Source organism: Oryctolagus cuniculus, chromosome 1, assembly GCF_051225735.1.
Source record: "Oryctolagus cuniculus isolate XC-2025 breed Fujian yellow rabbit chromosome 1, ASM5122573v1, whole genome shotgun sequence".
In the NCBI taxonomy this organism is placed as follows: Eukaryota; Metazoa; Chordata; class Mammalia; order Lagomorpha; family Leporidae; genus Oryctolagus; species Oryctolagus cuniculus.
Genome location: NC_142867.1, coordinates 45034372 through 45050803, shown reverse-complemented (window position 1 = coordinate 45050803; position 16432 = coordinate 45034372). Strand labels below are relative to the sequence as shown.

The window sequence follows — 16432 nt, the reverse complement described above, 5'->3', positions numbered from 1 at the left end:
TGACAAGATTTCCCTACAGTTTGGTTGATTTCTGGGCCTCAGGTCTTACAAATCTCTCTTCACTATGATTTTGTAGGTCATCTTTTTCTCCCTCTGGGTTGGGAGCCACTGTTGCTGTAAACTGTTCTAATTCATCTTGCCTTAGTGCTCTAAGTTTGCAGAAAAGCATGTGAAAAGATTTACATGAAAGAAAAATTGTTGACACCTTGCTTCTCTGAAATCTGTTTGTATGAAATTAGTTAATAGTTATAAATTACTTAGAAGATTATCTGTGATGGACTAAGCAAAATATAAATGTTTTTAAAAATAGTTTTACCTTCACCCTTGAGTGGTAATTTGAAAGATGTTTTACTTCATAAATTATTTTCCCCCTCAGGATTTTGAAGAGATTACTCCATTGTTATATAGGCTCTAGTATGGAATTTGAAAAGTCCAATGCCTTTCTAACTTTTTATCCTTGTTTTGAAAATCTATAGTTTTAAATTTCATGTTGATAAAAACATAACTTTTGGAGGCCAGCACTGTGGCATAGGGGCTAAGTCAGTACCTATGATTCTAGCATCCCAAATAGGTTCAAGTCCTAGTTGCTCCACTTCCAGTTCAGTTCCCTGCTAATGTGCCTGGGGAAGCAATGGAATATTGCCTAAGTTTTTGTAGCCCTGCCTCCCATATAAGCAACCCAGAAGGAGTTCTAGGTTCCTTATTTCTCACTGGGACCAGCCTGGCTGTCGTGTCCTTTTGGGCAGTGAACCAGTGGGTGGTTCTGTCTCTTCTTCTCACTGTCTGTAACTCTGCCTTTCAAATAGATAGGTAAATCTTTAAAAAGTATAATTTTCCTATATTCTGTTTAACAGTCAGTAGAATTTTAAAATCTAGATATTCCTAATTTTTATGAGATTGTAAATGCTCTTGCATTGTGTCTTTGGTACTTGTCACATACTCTCTGACCCCCATATCTTTTGTCTCCTTTATCTCTTCCTGGCTATCCTGTTGTTTTTTAGTTGTCTTACTTATTTTCTTCCTTATTTTCCATGTACTTGTCATTTTCATGTAATATCGGGAAATCTCTTTCACTTTATTTCCCAACCCTTTCACTAGGCTACTTAGCTCTGCTATACAATTTTATATTTCAATACTACATTTCCTTTCCTTTTTTTTTTCTTTTTTTATGTATTTTTTAAACTTTTATTTAATGAATATAAATTTCCAAAGTACAGCTTATGGATTACAATGGCTTCCCCCCATAACGTCCCTCCCACCTGCAACCCTCCCCTTTCCCACTCCCTCTCCCCTTCCATTCACATCAAGATTCATGGTTTTTGTTTGGTTTTGCTTCATGAATGTGATGTGGTATCCCTTCTCTGCTAAGGACATTAGTTACATTGAATAATGAAGTGACAGTGATAATGAAATATCATCCTATATCTTCCTTGTTGTGTTTGCTAATTTACTTTGACTTCTATCTTTTATATTGGCAACATTCTCAAATATTTGAAGCTGGCTATTTACTTCTGTTTTACAACTTGACAATAAAAACTATCCAAAGACTGTGTGCCAACAGGGATGTGAAGGCTGACCAAAGAATACAATATAAGACAAGCCGGGCCATTCTCTTCTTTTGGGAAATACCCGCAGTCAGTATCTTTGAATATTTTATTGTTAGTTTGTTGGTTTCCTTAGAAAATACTCTTTAAAATTTCTGTGTAGGCAATAAAAGTCCATCTTTCAGCATTCTGGTTACTATATATGTTTTCACTTATTTTTCTCATTGTTCAACATGGAGGCATGCTCTTGGTCCTGTATAGTGTTCCAAAGTGGAGACAATAGATCTCTGATCTAATCTTAGGCTAATGGAGGGATGGCTATCTGACTGGACGGATTGGAGAGAGGAATTGAGTGTTTTCTGGCTATTACTGAGAATTTCAGCCCATTTTAGCCACTTTCAGAGTTGGCACTGCCATTCCTGAGCCTTTTGTGCTTTGTAGAAACAAATTACTTCATTGATGATCTTAGATCTGAGAAGGCCATTGTCACTCCCTCTTCTGCTTTCCAAGTTTTCAGAATTTTTAGCTTTTTCTCTAACTCTCATGCCTCTTGTGGGTATATAATGTATCAAAAACAGAAAAAAAAATCTTTGAAATATAACTTCAATGGAATTTCAAGGAGGAACAGATATAAATATATGCATTTAATCAACCAGCTTTACTTGGAACTTTGTAGAGGTTTTCAGTTTTATGTAATTAAAAGTTTTTTCTGAAATAAGCCTAAATGTCTGCCATAATGAAGTATGTAGGTATGTGTGTGTGTGTGTGTGTGTGTGAGAGAGAGAGAGCCTATTTATGTCTTGCAGATAGGAGGTGGGAAGGCTGGATGGAGTGTATTTGAGAATATTTTTTTAAAAACATGTAGTTTACATAAACACCTACTTGTAGTGTTGACCAGGTATATATTGTTTGGCTAAAATAAGTAGCTTCTGGCCGGCACTGTGGCTCACTAGGCTAATCCTCCATCTGAGGCACTGGCACCCCGAGTTCTAGTCCCGGTTGGGGCACCGGATTTTGTCCCAGTTGCTCCTTTTCCAGTCCAGCTCTCTGCTGTGGCCCAGGAGTGCAGTGGAGGATATCCCAAGTGCTTGGGCCCTGCACCCGCGTGGGAGACCAGGAGAAGCAGCTGATTCCTGGCTTCGGATTAGTACAGTGTGCCAGCCATAATGGCCATTTGGGGGGTGAACTCATGGAAGGAAGACATTTCTTTCTGTCTCTCTCTCTCACTGTCTAACTCTGCCTGTCAAAAAATAAATAAATAAAATAAATAAATAAAATAAGTAACTTTTGTATGTTCCCTCTAATTTTCAGATTCTGTTATTATTATAACAACCTTACTTTATGAATTGGATCATTTAACAAGTATGAGGTATACTTTATAGGGACTGTGAATTTTTTATTAATTAATATTATAACTTTTTGAGGACAGGGTATGATTACTTGAGCTATTGTAACAATTGTGGAGTATGAGGGTGTGCATGTGTGTGTGTTGAACTAACAACTGAAATGTATTTAACAGAGAAGGCTTCAATGACTCAGGCTTTCATGCATTGGGAAATTCTTCTGCCTTCCTTATCCTGATTGAAAGGAAAGCCTCCAAAATACAGAGCAGAACATATAATAATCAAACTTATGAATAGTTCTTGGAAGGCCACAATCCTGCTAGATAGGGAGGCAGAATTTAGTGTGACATAGTCAAAGGCCCTAAATAATAGAATGTATTTAATAGAGTTGTTCATGTGACTGTAAAGTTTAGTTAGAATTAAAGTTAAAAGATAAGCTATTTCCAATTTACCTGTAATCTTGAGTCTTCACCTGGCTTCTCTTCAATCAAAAAAGCGAACTTGGCTGCTTAAATATCACTTACATGACTTGATTATAAACTCTTCTGTTTCATCGAAAACTGAAAAGAAAAAAAATGCATGGGTTCCATGAATAATTTGAATTCCCCACCCACACCTCAATACTTTCTTTTTTTGCAAGAGAAGATTTCTTCTTTAATTTAATGAAACTATATTCAGGAAATTCTCTTCTTATTATAAGAATAGGCAAGGCCTCTATGATGGATTTGTTATTATATATTGTGTATTCTCTTTTGTGAAACAAAAAGGACATTTTTAGATTATGTTTAATATGGCTCTCCACAGATCTTTGCCATCTGTCGGCTCCCTTGTGGTTATTAAATAGTGATGGCATGACAGGTGAGAAATTGCACTAATTGTGCAATAGAGAAAATGGAACAAACCCAATCTCTGTGTATTGATTCTTTTTAGAAAAAAATTGTACAAAGCATGTTCATAATCAATTACTTTTCTAGGACATATCAAATGAATTTCAAGAGCTTTCTTAAAGAGTGCATGTTTTAAATTTTCTGCTTGCATTAAGGAAAAGCTTTGGTATAAAGTAGTCCTGGGCCTTGAGACTTCACTGTTTCTCCTCTATTTTATTTTTTAACTGTGTTTTCTTTTTTAAAGTACTACCTTTCAAAGCCCTATATTTTAGTTTTGGAAACATTTAACATGTCTCTATTGCCTTCAGGATATTACATAAATTCCTTAGTTTGCCACTCAAGACCCTCTACCCCTTGACCCCAATTTATTTTCTTTGTTATTCCGTCACTATTTTTCTACATAAACCTTTCCTTTGAACCAAACTGGAATGTTTAGTGTCCCCTGCAGGCTGTTCAGTTTTCCTTTCTTTCTCAGAAATTTCACCTTTCCTGTGCACGAGTCTGCTGCTTGCTCTTATGTTAGATCAGACTTCATTCTCTTTCCTAAGCATCCTTGTGTGAGTGTGCAGGCTGTCCATGCTCTGCACCCCCACATCACAGCTAGGTTACTTGTAAAGCATTTAGCATCAACTGCTGGTTCACATTTCATCAAGATGTAAGTTTACCTCTTTATAGAATTCAAGTTGTTTGAAGGTATAAGTTTTATACTTGTTTCAAAGCATTTCTCTTTTCCTAAAAAGGTCATGAGACTTATAAGGGTTAAAGAAGTTGTACACTGTAGACAGCTTGGCTGTGGTGCCCAGTACTCTAACTATTCATCTACATGGCTTCATGGTGATTATCAATGACCCCATCATTCCAAATTCTAATGTTATTGACTTCTTAATAGGATTTTGACCCTATTGATCATTCATTCCTCAAATATTTCATTTCTCTTGGCTTCTGTTATATCCTTATCTATTTGTTCTCATCTTTCATGCATTTCTTCTTTAATTATATCCTAATAATTCCCATATTTATAGTCCTCATTTCTGTAAAATTTTTTCATTTCTCTGCAGTCCTCTTCCTAGGCTAATACTTCTTGATCATAGAGGCATGACACATTACAGGATCACCACTAGTGATGATATTTGTCAAAATTACTTACTTCTTCATAAGCATTAACTTGTAAGTGCTGGTGAATGATTTACTTTAATTAATTTGCATAACCTCAATGTTACTATCATAAGGATGTCAGACTTACTCATTTGCATCTGAATAGTGCATGCTATCTGTGTGTGAAAAGGTGGAATTTGAATAAGTCCTAAGTGTTAGTGTTAAGCTCATAATTAATAGCCTATTTTATACTTGCTGAAAATATCCATGAACTGTGATTATTGATTCATCATTAATCATTATAGCAATTTTGAAACATTCTAGTCTTTAAACTGTGGATTTATACTTTGTTTTGCTTCTTTGATTTATTCCATGGATACATATTTAAAAAGGAAGAGAAATAGAGAAAATATATATGTGCATGTACATCTTCATAGCATAGAAATGAGAATGAGACTATAGCAACAATTTCCAAGTCAAAGACGAAGTGATTATCCAAATGACACATGCAGTAATATTTATGTTAGTGTGATGAATGAATGCAAATACTATGTTGCTATCTATTTTAATACCAAAGTAAGAATTCTTTTTCTTGGTCTTTGTAAGTACAAACTGGTTTTTAAATTATTTGTATGGGTCTGAATAAGATCTTTAAAATGTAGTTTAATGTATCTTTTATATATTAGCCATATATTCATTTTCCCTAAATTTTTGACACATTTTAGATTATTTAATAGATTTCACTATTAATTTACTAGTAAAATGCTTTTGTGAATATGATCTATAAAATTGTTTGGGAACTCTGCTTTATTTGGCCAATTACTTTTGTTTGTGTGTATTTGGTTTTCTTACAAATCTGAGTATGCTCCTAGAAATGTGGCTCATATGAATATCATTCATCATCTGTCACAGCATAATAAAAGTTGAAAACCTATGCTCTAGGCTATTTAATATACTCCTGTGTGTTTAACTCTCTCCCATATATTGATAACTCTTGAATCTATACTGTCACCCTTCTTTGGCTGAAGACTCACTTATTTAACAACCCACTGCCATCATTATGTGGATGTCCTATAGGCTTTCAAAGTACAGTGTATGTGAAACCAAATTCATTTTCTATCCTATTCCCCTACCCAAGCTGCTCTTCTGCAGTGCTAGACATTTATACTGATTGTATAGTCATTTACTCAATCTCTTAAATAAATAAAGAATAATGTTTAATGTCTTCTTTGTCTGTAGTCTACTCCTATTTATCTCACATATATTCCTGGAGGTGTTATTCTCCTTTGTCACTTTCTTCACCCTAATTTAGTTGCTCATCATTTTTTGTTGGAACCATTTCATAGCGTAGTTGTTCTCAAATATCAGTATAAGTCAAATTCATTAAAACAAAATTATTTGGGCCCAATTCTAGGCATTCTGAATCAGCAAATCTACAGATAGATTTTAGAAATTAAATTTTATCCAGGTGTTTTTCTGACAAAGCATATTTCTCCTCAACAAAGAACAAAATACTCTATATGAGATTGTAATGCTGTAACTTTTCATTACACATTGATTCAAATCTATAGACTATAAAGCACCAAGAATGAAATCAAATGTATACTTTGATCTTTGGGTGATAATAATGTACCAACATTGGTTCATCAGTTGTAACAAACATGCCATTCTCATGAAGATAGAGGAGGTTGTACTTGAGCCTTCCACCCAAATTTGCTGCTATCTGGAAGCAGTTCTAAAAAATAAAGTCTATCTCTTTAAAGTGTAGAATAAAAAGATTAGGACATTCAATATTGCTTATAACATATCCAATTCCAAAATGTTTTCTACTATATAATACATCTCATATTCTTCTAACTGTTTATCTCACTACAGTAGAATGTCTACACAACATAGAATATAAGGAAGGAGAGAGAATTGTGACCTAAAGAAGAATTATGGATCCAGAATTCTATCAAAAGAAGTTAGTTCAAAGCAAGAGGAAGGGCACATATTTTCGCATGGATTGAATAAATCTCATCTTATTAGTTGTGGCATTGAAGATGCTGACAACAATCAGTTGCTCTGTGAAGGCGATATTCCAACTTACCATTCCAGGTCACTCCTGGGAAATTTTACTTGGCCGTAAGATATCCTTGAGGAGCTTTTCTTTTTATCATACAACCCCTCCACCAGCCAATTATGGTGGCCAGCACATGGTGACTATGATTCCTGGGGATGGCATTGGGCCAGAACTCATGCTGCATGTCAAATCTATATTCAAACATGCCTGTGTGCCTGTGGACTTTGAGGAAGTGTTAGTAACTTCTGCTTCTAGTGAAGAGGATGTTCACAATGCCATCATGGCTGTCCGTCGAAACCGTGTGGCTTTGAAGGGCAACATTGAAACAGATCACACTCTACCACCTTCTCATAAGTCCTACAACAACATGTTTCGCACTACCCTAGATCTCTATGCCAGTGTCATCCATTTCAAGAATCTGCCAAGTGTGGAGACCCGGCACAAGGACATAGATATCTTAGTTGTTCGAGAAAACACAGAGGGTGAGTACAGCAACCTGGAGCATGAGAGTGTGAGAGGAGTAATAGAGAGCTTAAAGATCATTACTAAAGCCAAATCAATGCGCATTGCTGAATATGCCTTCCAGCTGGCCCAGAAGATGGGTCGCAAAAAAGTGACAGCTGTGCACAAGGCTAACATCATGAAACTGGGAGATGGTCTCTTCCTCCAATGCTGTACAGAGGTGGCATCCCACTATCCTCAGCTTACCTTAGAAGGCATGATTGTGGACAATACTACAATGCAATTGGTATCCCATCCTCAACAGTTTGATGTCATGGTGATGCCTAATCTTTATGGCAACATTGTCAACAATGTATGCACAGGATTGGTCAGGGGAGCAGGCCTGGTACCTGGAGCCAACTATGGCCACTTATATGCAGTGTTTGAGACAGCTGCAAGGCAATCAGGCAAGCATTTAGTCAATAAGAATAGTGTCAACCCTACTGCCATGTTGCTGACAAGTTGCACTATGCTGGACTACCTCAAACTCCACTCCTATGCCACTCACATTCGTACTGCAGTATTGGCATCACTAGACAACAAAAATGTTCACACCCCAGACATTGGAGGCCAGGGTACCACGCTGGACATCATTCACAGCATAATGGATCACATCTAAAATGTAAAATAAATGGTCAATATATTGGAGGCTCACCTATCTTTCAAATGTTTTCCTGCGCCACTCCCATTCTCACAACTCAGAAACATAGCAAGTTTGACTAAGGTGAACTCTATGATATACCATCTTCAACCCTAATTCAGGAGAGCAGAGGGGGAATTAAGACTGCTTTTTAACCATTAAATTAAAATGCTGCAAACATTGCTTGTCTAAATTAGTCAAACCTATCACCATGTAAATGAAGTGAAGTCATTCTTCTCTATTTTAATCTGTAGTTCTCACTTCTCTATGATAAGATATGCTTTATAAATCAGAGTTGTTTGTGGAGTCCTTGGGGTTTTCCTAGAACCTGGCACATTGGTTTTCTTCTTATCGAGATCATTGAAATTCAGCAAACTAGTCTATAGGGAAATCAACTTTCTCTCTAGAGGTTGTTAATGAGTTAATTAGTGCAATAAACCTTGCAAAAATTACATTGCAGCTTTAATAATAAATAAGGCAATATAAAGTTGAGTTACCATGGAATGCTTCCACTCCTACTGGATATCCCATTTTTTCCCTTGATCTCGGTTATGACTTTTGGTGTTAGGAATTTTCTGTGATATTCTTTTTTTTTTTTTTTTTTTTGACAGGCAGAGTGGACAGTGAGAGAGAGTGATATTCTTTGTAACAAGCAGACATTCCTGGTTGCTGAAGCTTTTCTGGAAGGGGATTCTTGAACTTCTTCCAGTTGGGCTCAAGAGTGTACAAGTCAAATCCCCAGGTTACATGCACTGGGTCCACAATTATTTGCTATGCAAATAGAACCAGGGATTGTAAAACATCATGCTTATTGTTTCACATTCCTTAATATGCTTACTTTCAATTTTTTTTTTGCTTAAAGATAGAGTGTTATGTAAGAAAACAAAAAAAATCACTGACCTTTTAAAGTAATTGCTACTGTTGCATTGTCATATATTGTATTTACAATGTTTTTAAGGTCATAATTGGGTGACATGCAAGCAAAAATAATTTTGCTAGTGCTTAAAAATTGTTATTACTCAAGGAGAAAATTAAAAACACAAAGATGATAAAATATTACAGTAGTTTTGTGAACAGAAATGGTCTGCAGATAGAGTGAATAGAAAAATAATGCCTTCTGTGTTTTTGAAAATATTTATCTTAAACCATGAAAAATTCCCTTTGGTTTCCAAAAGGCATTAACTTGAACACATTACCTTGATCTCACCTGTCCTAATCATATGTAAATTCAGGGCTAGGGTTTGGAAAAACTGAAGAATTTAGTTTGAGGTGAATGTGATCACCTTTACCTACCTAGAAATATTTACTGAAGAATAATAAGGCAAACAGGAAAGAGTCAATTATAAAATTATTGGATTTCAGACATGTCTCTGACCAGGGCTGCCACTAGTCCATATGGCGCCCGTGTCTGCATTGATTTAAACTTCAACTAGAGATGCAGTTTGACAAAGCATAGATATTCGTCTGAAATCTACCACTTGCCATCTAACCTCTCCACCTTAACTCACACTATCTACTCTGTAGTCTTAATGTTATTGCATTACTGGGGGACTTTGTTCATGTTGCAACCAGCCTAACTGCAAACAGTGACATAACTGTCAGTTTTCACTTAGCTGTAGAAACTTATTGTGCATTTGAGCTAAAGTTTCCTTCTCTGTAAAAGTTGGTAATCTCCAGAATCCTCCCTATAGTTCTTGGGCCAGATTATTGTGATGACACATAATCCATTATGATGGAAATTTTTACTTCAGGAATAGATTTTTCTTTTTAGCTGTGAGTGTCCCAAAAGCAAATATAAAATAGTTTTCTTCCTTGTCTTCTGTTACTCCTTGCACAATCATTTTTTTAGTAAAAACATGAATGTCATAGTTGATACAGCCTACCTTTTCTTACCTGTAAAGTGAAATAATTGTATCTACCTCACAGGTTGTTGGGAAAGTTCAAAGAGAAAATGTACATAAAGGCTATATAGCTTTGTTCCTTTAGCAAGATAAATGCTTGGTGCATTTTAGAAATTATTGCATTGATTACTATCAATCATATATCATTCTAGAAGATAAGTCTTAGGATAAATGCATGTTATTTATCAAGAATTAGTGGTTTATAATCAACTTTCAACTAGAAAAACAAATTGCAACTGCTTAATTATTTTGTCTTTTCTGTTTCTTGAGTTCAGAGACTTTTCTTCTTCATTGACACCTCCTTTCTTATTAACCTTTTTCATCATTGGTAACTTTGGATTTCACTTACTAGAAGTATAGCCTCCAATTTGTGACCTGATGCAGTTTAGATCTCTTTAATGTATTTTCTGTAATCACCCAGTGAGATCTTTCTGGAGGGTAATTGGATCATGCCATTTACCTACTTAAAACCTCTCATCCTATGGATTCCTTTTGTCCTTAAGAGAAAGTCAACTGACTACATAAAATACTATACAGTGAATTCCATAGCAATAGCAATAGTAGTCATCCATCCCTACAGCATCAGAACTCAGGACAAGGATGGGGGAAGGAAGGATGAAAGAAGGGAAAGAGGGGTGGGGGGAAGGAATGGTTTATATTTATAATTGTGAGACTGAAAGAGCTAATCTGTGGCAAAATGATCCTTTCTGGCTTCAGTCTTGGAACCTTTCTTTACTCCTCTCTAAATAACTGTAAAATCTTTTAGGCAAAAAATAGAATAAAAATTTGGCAGGCCACTTCTGTTATCAGAGATTTCTGTTGTGCGTTCATTGGATAATTTCATTTTAGGCTCTATCAATCTATCAATTTACACTACTTTGCTTACACTCCTGCTATTAAAATACCCACAGCAACAAGTTGACTAATGTTTCTTTAATTAACTACTTCTTTTTAAGTATTTATTTTGGTTAATGGTCTTACATTCAGTCACTCAAGTTCCATAGCTGGGATTAATGCCAATATGCCACATAAATTGTTTAACCTCTCTGAAGTCACATTTGCTCATCTATGAAATAAAGGTAAATACCTACTTTTTTGTGATTATTTAAAAATTAAATCATCACTTTGGTTGTGTATAACAACCACCATAAAACTTAGTGGCTTAGGAAAACAAATGATTATCTTTCATGATTTGTAGGTTAACTGGGTGGTTCTTATAAAAGGGAGTGCTGGGATGGCTGGAAGTTCCAAAATGATCTCATTCATGTGGCTGCCATGTTGGTTCCAGTCAGCTTTTCTCCATATGGCCTTCTGAGATGGCTGTTTTGCCTTGTCAAGCATGGGTTCCAAGGAGTATTCTATAAAGCAAATCCTAAAGTGCTCTCTTTCTCTCTCTATGTTGTTGAAGCTTCTTTTTATTATTTAAATTGAAAATTATTTCAAAATCTTTCAAATAATACAGAAAAGTTGAAATAAGTGTTCCATGAGTATATATAGATTAAGCATAGCACTTTAAACCATATCTGCTTCCTATGTTAACATTATACATACACACATACTATTTTTTTAAAGATTTATTTATTTATTTGAAAGAGTTATACAGAGAAAGGAGGAAAGGCAGAGAGAAAGAGAGAGAGAGAGAGAGAGTCTTCCATCTGCTTGGTTCACTCCCCAATTGGCAGCAACGGCCAGAGCTGCATTAATCCGAAGCCACATTCCAGGAGCTTCTTCCAGGTCTTCCACGCAGGTGCAGAGGCCCAAGGACTTGAGCCATCTTCTACTGCTTTCCCAGGCCATAGCAAAGAGCTGGATTGGAAGTGGAGCAATCGGAGTTGAACCAGTGCCCATATGGGATGCCAGCACTGCAGGCAGTGGCTTTACCAACTATGTCACAGCGCCAGCCTTACCCATACTACTTTTAAAGCAGGGTTTCACTTAAATATTTGAAAGTCAGAATGACACAGTGAGGATGGGATAGACATTTGAATAAGAGATCTTCCATTAGCTGGTTCACTCTTCCAAATGGTTGCAACAGCTGAGGTTATGCTGGCCAAAGGCAGGAGCTAAGAACTCAATCCAGGTCTCCCACATGGTTGACAGTGTCCCAGGAATTTGGGCCATTTTCCATTACTTTCCTAGATACTTTAGCAGGAAGGAAGCTGTATTGGAAGCAGAATAGCCTGGATTCCAACTGGCACTCTGATATTGTATGAGAGCATTACAAGCAGTGGTTTAACCCACTGTGCCACAAAGGCGGCAATGGAGGGAAATATTAACATCACATAATATGGGATCCATGACAAAGTTCGTAAAATGAGAAATGAAGAATATATTATTATGTGAAAGGTATGGTTCACAGAAGAAAGCACTTCTAAATGCCACATAATATGACATCCACACATTTAAAAAAGATATGTACAATATATGTATATTCAACAGATAAGAGAAAATATTTGATATTTATTTTTTGTATCTCCTGTATTACACATAACATAATGGAGTTTCATTTCTACCCATTTTGTTGCAACTGTCAGCTTTTCTTTGTTAATGGATGAATAATATTCCATTATGTATATATATCACATTTTTTAATCTACTCATCCGTTGATGGAGATTTAGGTTGATTCCCTATCTTTGCTACTGTTAATAGTGTTGCAATAAACATGGAAATACAGATATCTCTTTCATTTCCTGATTTAATTTCTTTATTGTATTCCCATAAGTGCGATAGTTGGACAATATGTTAGATCTATTTTTAGTCTTTCAAAGAATCTCCATATGGCTGGCGCCGTGGCTCAATAGGCTAATCCTCCACCTAGCGGCGCCAGCACACCGGGTTCTAGTCCCGGTCAGGGCGCCGGATTCTGTCCCGGTGGCCCCTCTTCCAGGCCAGCTCTCTGCTGTGGCCCAGGAGTGCAGTGGAGGATGGCCCAAGTGCTTGGGCCCTGCACCCTATGGGAGACGAGGATAAGTACCTGGCTCCTGCCTTCGGATCAGCGTGATGCGCCGGCCACAGAGCGCCGGCCGTGGCAGCCATTGGAGGGTGAACCAATGGCAAAAAGGAAGACCTTTCTCTCTGTCTCTCTCTCTCACTATCCACTTTGCCTGTCAAAAAAAAAAAAAAAAAAAAAAAAAAAAAAAAAAAAAAAGAATCTCCATACGGTTTTCCATAATGGCTGTACTAATTTGTATTCCTATCAACAGTGTATTCAGGTTCCTTTTTCTCTGCAACCTCACCAGCATTACTTACTTTTTGACTTTTTTGATAATAGTTATTATAACTGGAGTGAAATGATGCCTCATTGTAGTTTTAATTTGCATTTCCATAATGGCTAGTGATACTGAGCATTTTTATATATTTGTTGGCCATTTGTTGTTTTCTTTTGAAAACAGTCTATTCAAATCATTTGCCCGTTTCTTAACTGGATTGTTAATGTTGATTTTTTAAACTCCTATGTCACCTGGTTATGAATTTTTTATCAGATATATAGTTTGCAATATTTCCTACAATTCTACCAATTAAATCTTCACTTTTTTGATTGTTTCATTGGTTGTGAAAAAGCTTCTTGATTGATGAAATCCCATTTGTTTACTTTTGCTTTTGTTTCCTGCGCTTTGTACATGTGTGTTGGGGGGGGGGGGTTCAAAATTTTTGCCTATATGGATTTCTTGCAGTGTTTCCCCCTGTGATTTCCTATGGCACTTTAATAATTCCAGATCTTGCATTTTGATTTTGATCCATTTTGAGTTGATTTTTTGCAAGCTGTGGGTTGGTGTCTTGTTTAACACTTCTGCATGTGGAAATACAGATTTCAAAGCACCATTTACTGATAAGACTGTCCTTTCTTTGGAGAATGTTTTTAGCACCTTTGTCAAATATACATTTGTTGTAGATGCATGGATTTATTTCTGGGCTTTATACTATATTCCATGGGTCTATGTTTCTATTTTTATGCCAGGGCTATGTTGTTTTGGTTGTAATAGGCCTCTAGTATGTCTGCAGATCTGTTTTTAATTGTTCAAGATAGTTTTGGATATTTGGGGTCTTTCCAAATGTAGTTTGGGATTTGTTTTCTAAACCTGTGAAGAATGTCATTGAAATTTTAACAGGGATTGCATTAAATTTTATAAATCACTTTGGGTAGTATGGGCTTTATGATAATATGACTTCTTTCTATCCATACACATGGGAGATCTTTCCACTTCTTTGTGTCTTACTCAGTTTCTTTAATTAGTGTTTGGTAATGTTCATTCTAGATCTCTTAAAGCCCAGCTTTGGAAGCTGTTCAGTACCACTTATACCATAGTCTTGTGGACAACATGAACAATAGAGCTGGTCAAAGTTGAAGAATATGGGAAACTCCACTTCTTGATGGCAGAGTGATGAGATTACACTTCAACAGAGCACATGGGATGACAAGCACTATTTTGTACATCTTTGGAAACATGATCTACTAGCAGGATAATGTGTTTAAAATTCTTACCACAATGATTGACATATAGGAATTTCTTTCTCCCTACAACTTAACTGGCACATTAACTTAATATAATCCATGTTGATGCCCTGTATTCCGATTCTTGTATTCTGTGTTTATACCTTCTCAAAGACTAGTTTAAAAAGTTATCTAACTAGTAGCAAGTTTGAGCTCTTTCATTTCATATTTAATTGTATATTGATTATTCATAGCTGATTTTAGTCTTAATCATATGCTCTTTGAAGTCGGGAATTTTTTTTAATTTAATTGACAGATAGAGTAAGACAGTGAGAGAGAGAGACAGAGAGAAAGGTCTTCTTTCTGTTGCTTCACCCCCCAAATGGCCACTACGGCTGGAGCTATGCCGATCCGAAGCCAGGAGCCAGGTGCTTCCTCCTGGTTTCCCATGTGGGTGCAGGGGCCCAAGTACTTGGGCCATCCTCCACTGCACTCCTGGGCCACATCAGAGAGCTGGACTGGAAGAGAAGCAATCAAGACTAGAACCCAGTGCCCATATGGGATGCCGGCGCCACAGGTGGAGGATCAACCAAATGAGCCACAGCGCCAGCCTGAAGGTAGGAAATATTTGGAACATTTTCCCCAATGTTCTATTACCCAGCACATAATGCTTTGACTAGTAGGTAAAATTTGGTGATTAGACACATAGAAAATCAGGTTGTAGAGAATGATAATATATTTATTATGTTTGTTATTTACCATAGCTTGATCAACATGCTTTGCATTTAATTAACTTATTTAATTTATATATGACCATTTGAGATGATTATCATTGTAATCCACATTTTATAGAAGAGAATACTTTGAGACAGATATGTTAAGAAATTTGTCTGTGGTCCCTCATGTAACACGAAGTGAGGGTAAGGGAGGTCAAAACAGTAGGCTATAGAATCCAGGTGTTTAAATGGTCATGGGTATATAGTCATTTCAGATTTCTCATATATTTTATGTGATAGTAGATTAGGATTTAGCCATGGATCTGTTTCCTCATAAAAATAATCCTATAGGCACATAAACTTGAAGCACTGTTAAGAGAGCTTAGTTTTGTAGAGACAGTAGCCCTGGAAGGCTAAGTGAGTTGCCTCAATCTCATCATCAGGATTCAGCTGAGCCAGGCTAAGTAACCAAGTCTTATAACTTCAGATGAACTAATCTTTTTATTATTCCAAATTTATCTCCTGATGTATTGTATCAGAAAATTAATGAAACTTTTTTAAACACTGATACTGTGTCAGGTACTCTTTTAAATGGTTCACATGTATTAAGTAATTTAACTCTCACATTAGCCTATTATGTTGACAGAGACACTTCAGCATGTACAAGTACATTGACTTGCTCTAGGTTAATGAGATAGTAAGTGTGGAGCCAAGGTTAAAACCCAGCAATGGTGCCAGTGTCTAAGCACTACTACTAGAGCCTTTTCTTGAGACTTATGGTTACCTAAGTATCCAAGAATGAACAAGGCAGAATACTCAGATAAATGAAACTATTTGGTGCCTGGACCTACCATCAAATATTGAAAATAGGTGACATTTCAGAGAATGGTAGATTAAGTATTCAAATTAAAAAAGAGATAAAATTTAGAACAGAGGTATTGTGCTTTTGAAACAAAAGAATTACTAAAATAGGAATACAGTTCGATAAAAAGAAATAATGAGTTTTGTAAATAAGAGTACCAAGTTCAGGGTCATTACAGAGGCTGCAATAAAACTGAATTTGTTACTAAAGGTTCAGTTGAGAATATGCATAATTTCTTTGGGTAGCTGATAACAGAGCTAGAAATTTGTTGAAGGGAGACATTTGGTCCTTGGAGTTTCCCTGACAACTTGCATAACATTGGAACCTGTTATGTAAAGTGTTCTTCATATCAGGATGAATTTGCTTATACTGATAGTGGAAGCTACAAACATTGCATTTGTGCCTGCTCCAAGAAATGCCAGAAAAGGAGAAAGGAGACATATTTGAA

General features: G+C 36.2%; 2 protein-coding genes across 3 annotated transcripts in view; both read left to right on the top strand.

Moving 5' to 3' along the window:
* NELL1 (neural EGFL like 1) overlaps positions 1 to 16432 on the top strand; it is a 1050155-nt gene that overhangs the window by 696018 nt on the left and 337705 nt on the right. The gene's annotated exons all lie outside the window — the stretch shown is intronic.
* Positions 7059 to 8051, top strand: LOC103351073 (isocitrate dehydrogenase [NAD] subunit gamma, mitochondrial). The gene has a single exon (XM_008268817.5). The coding sequence runs from the start codon at positions 7065 to 7067 to the stop codon at positions 8049 to 8051; it is 987 nt and encodes a 328-aa protein (XP_008267039.4). The 5' UTR covers positions 7059 to 7064.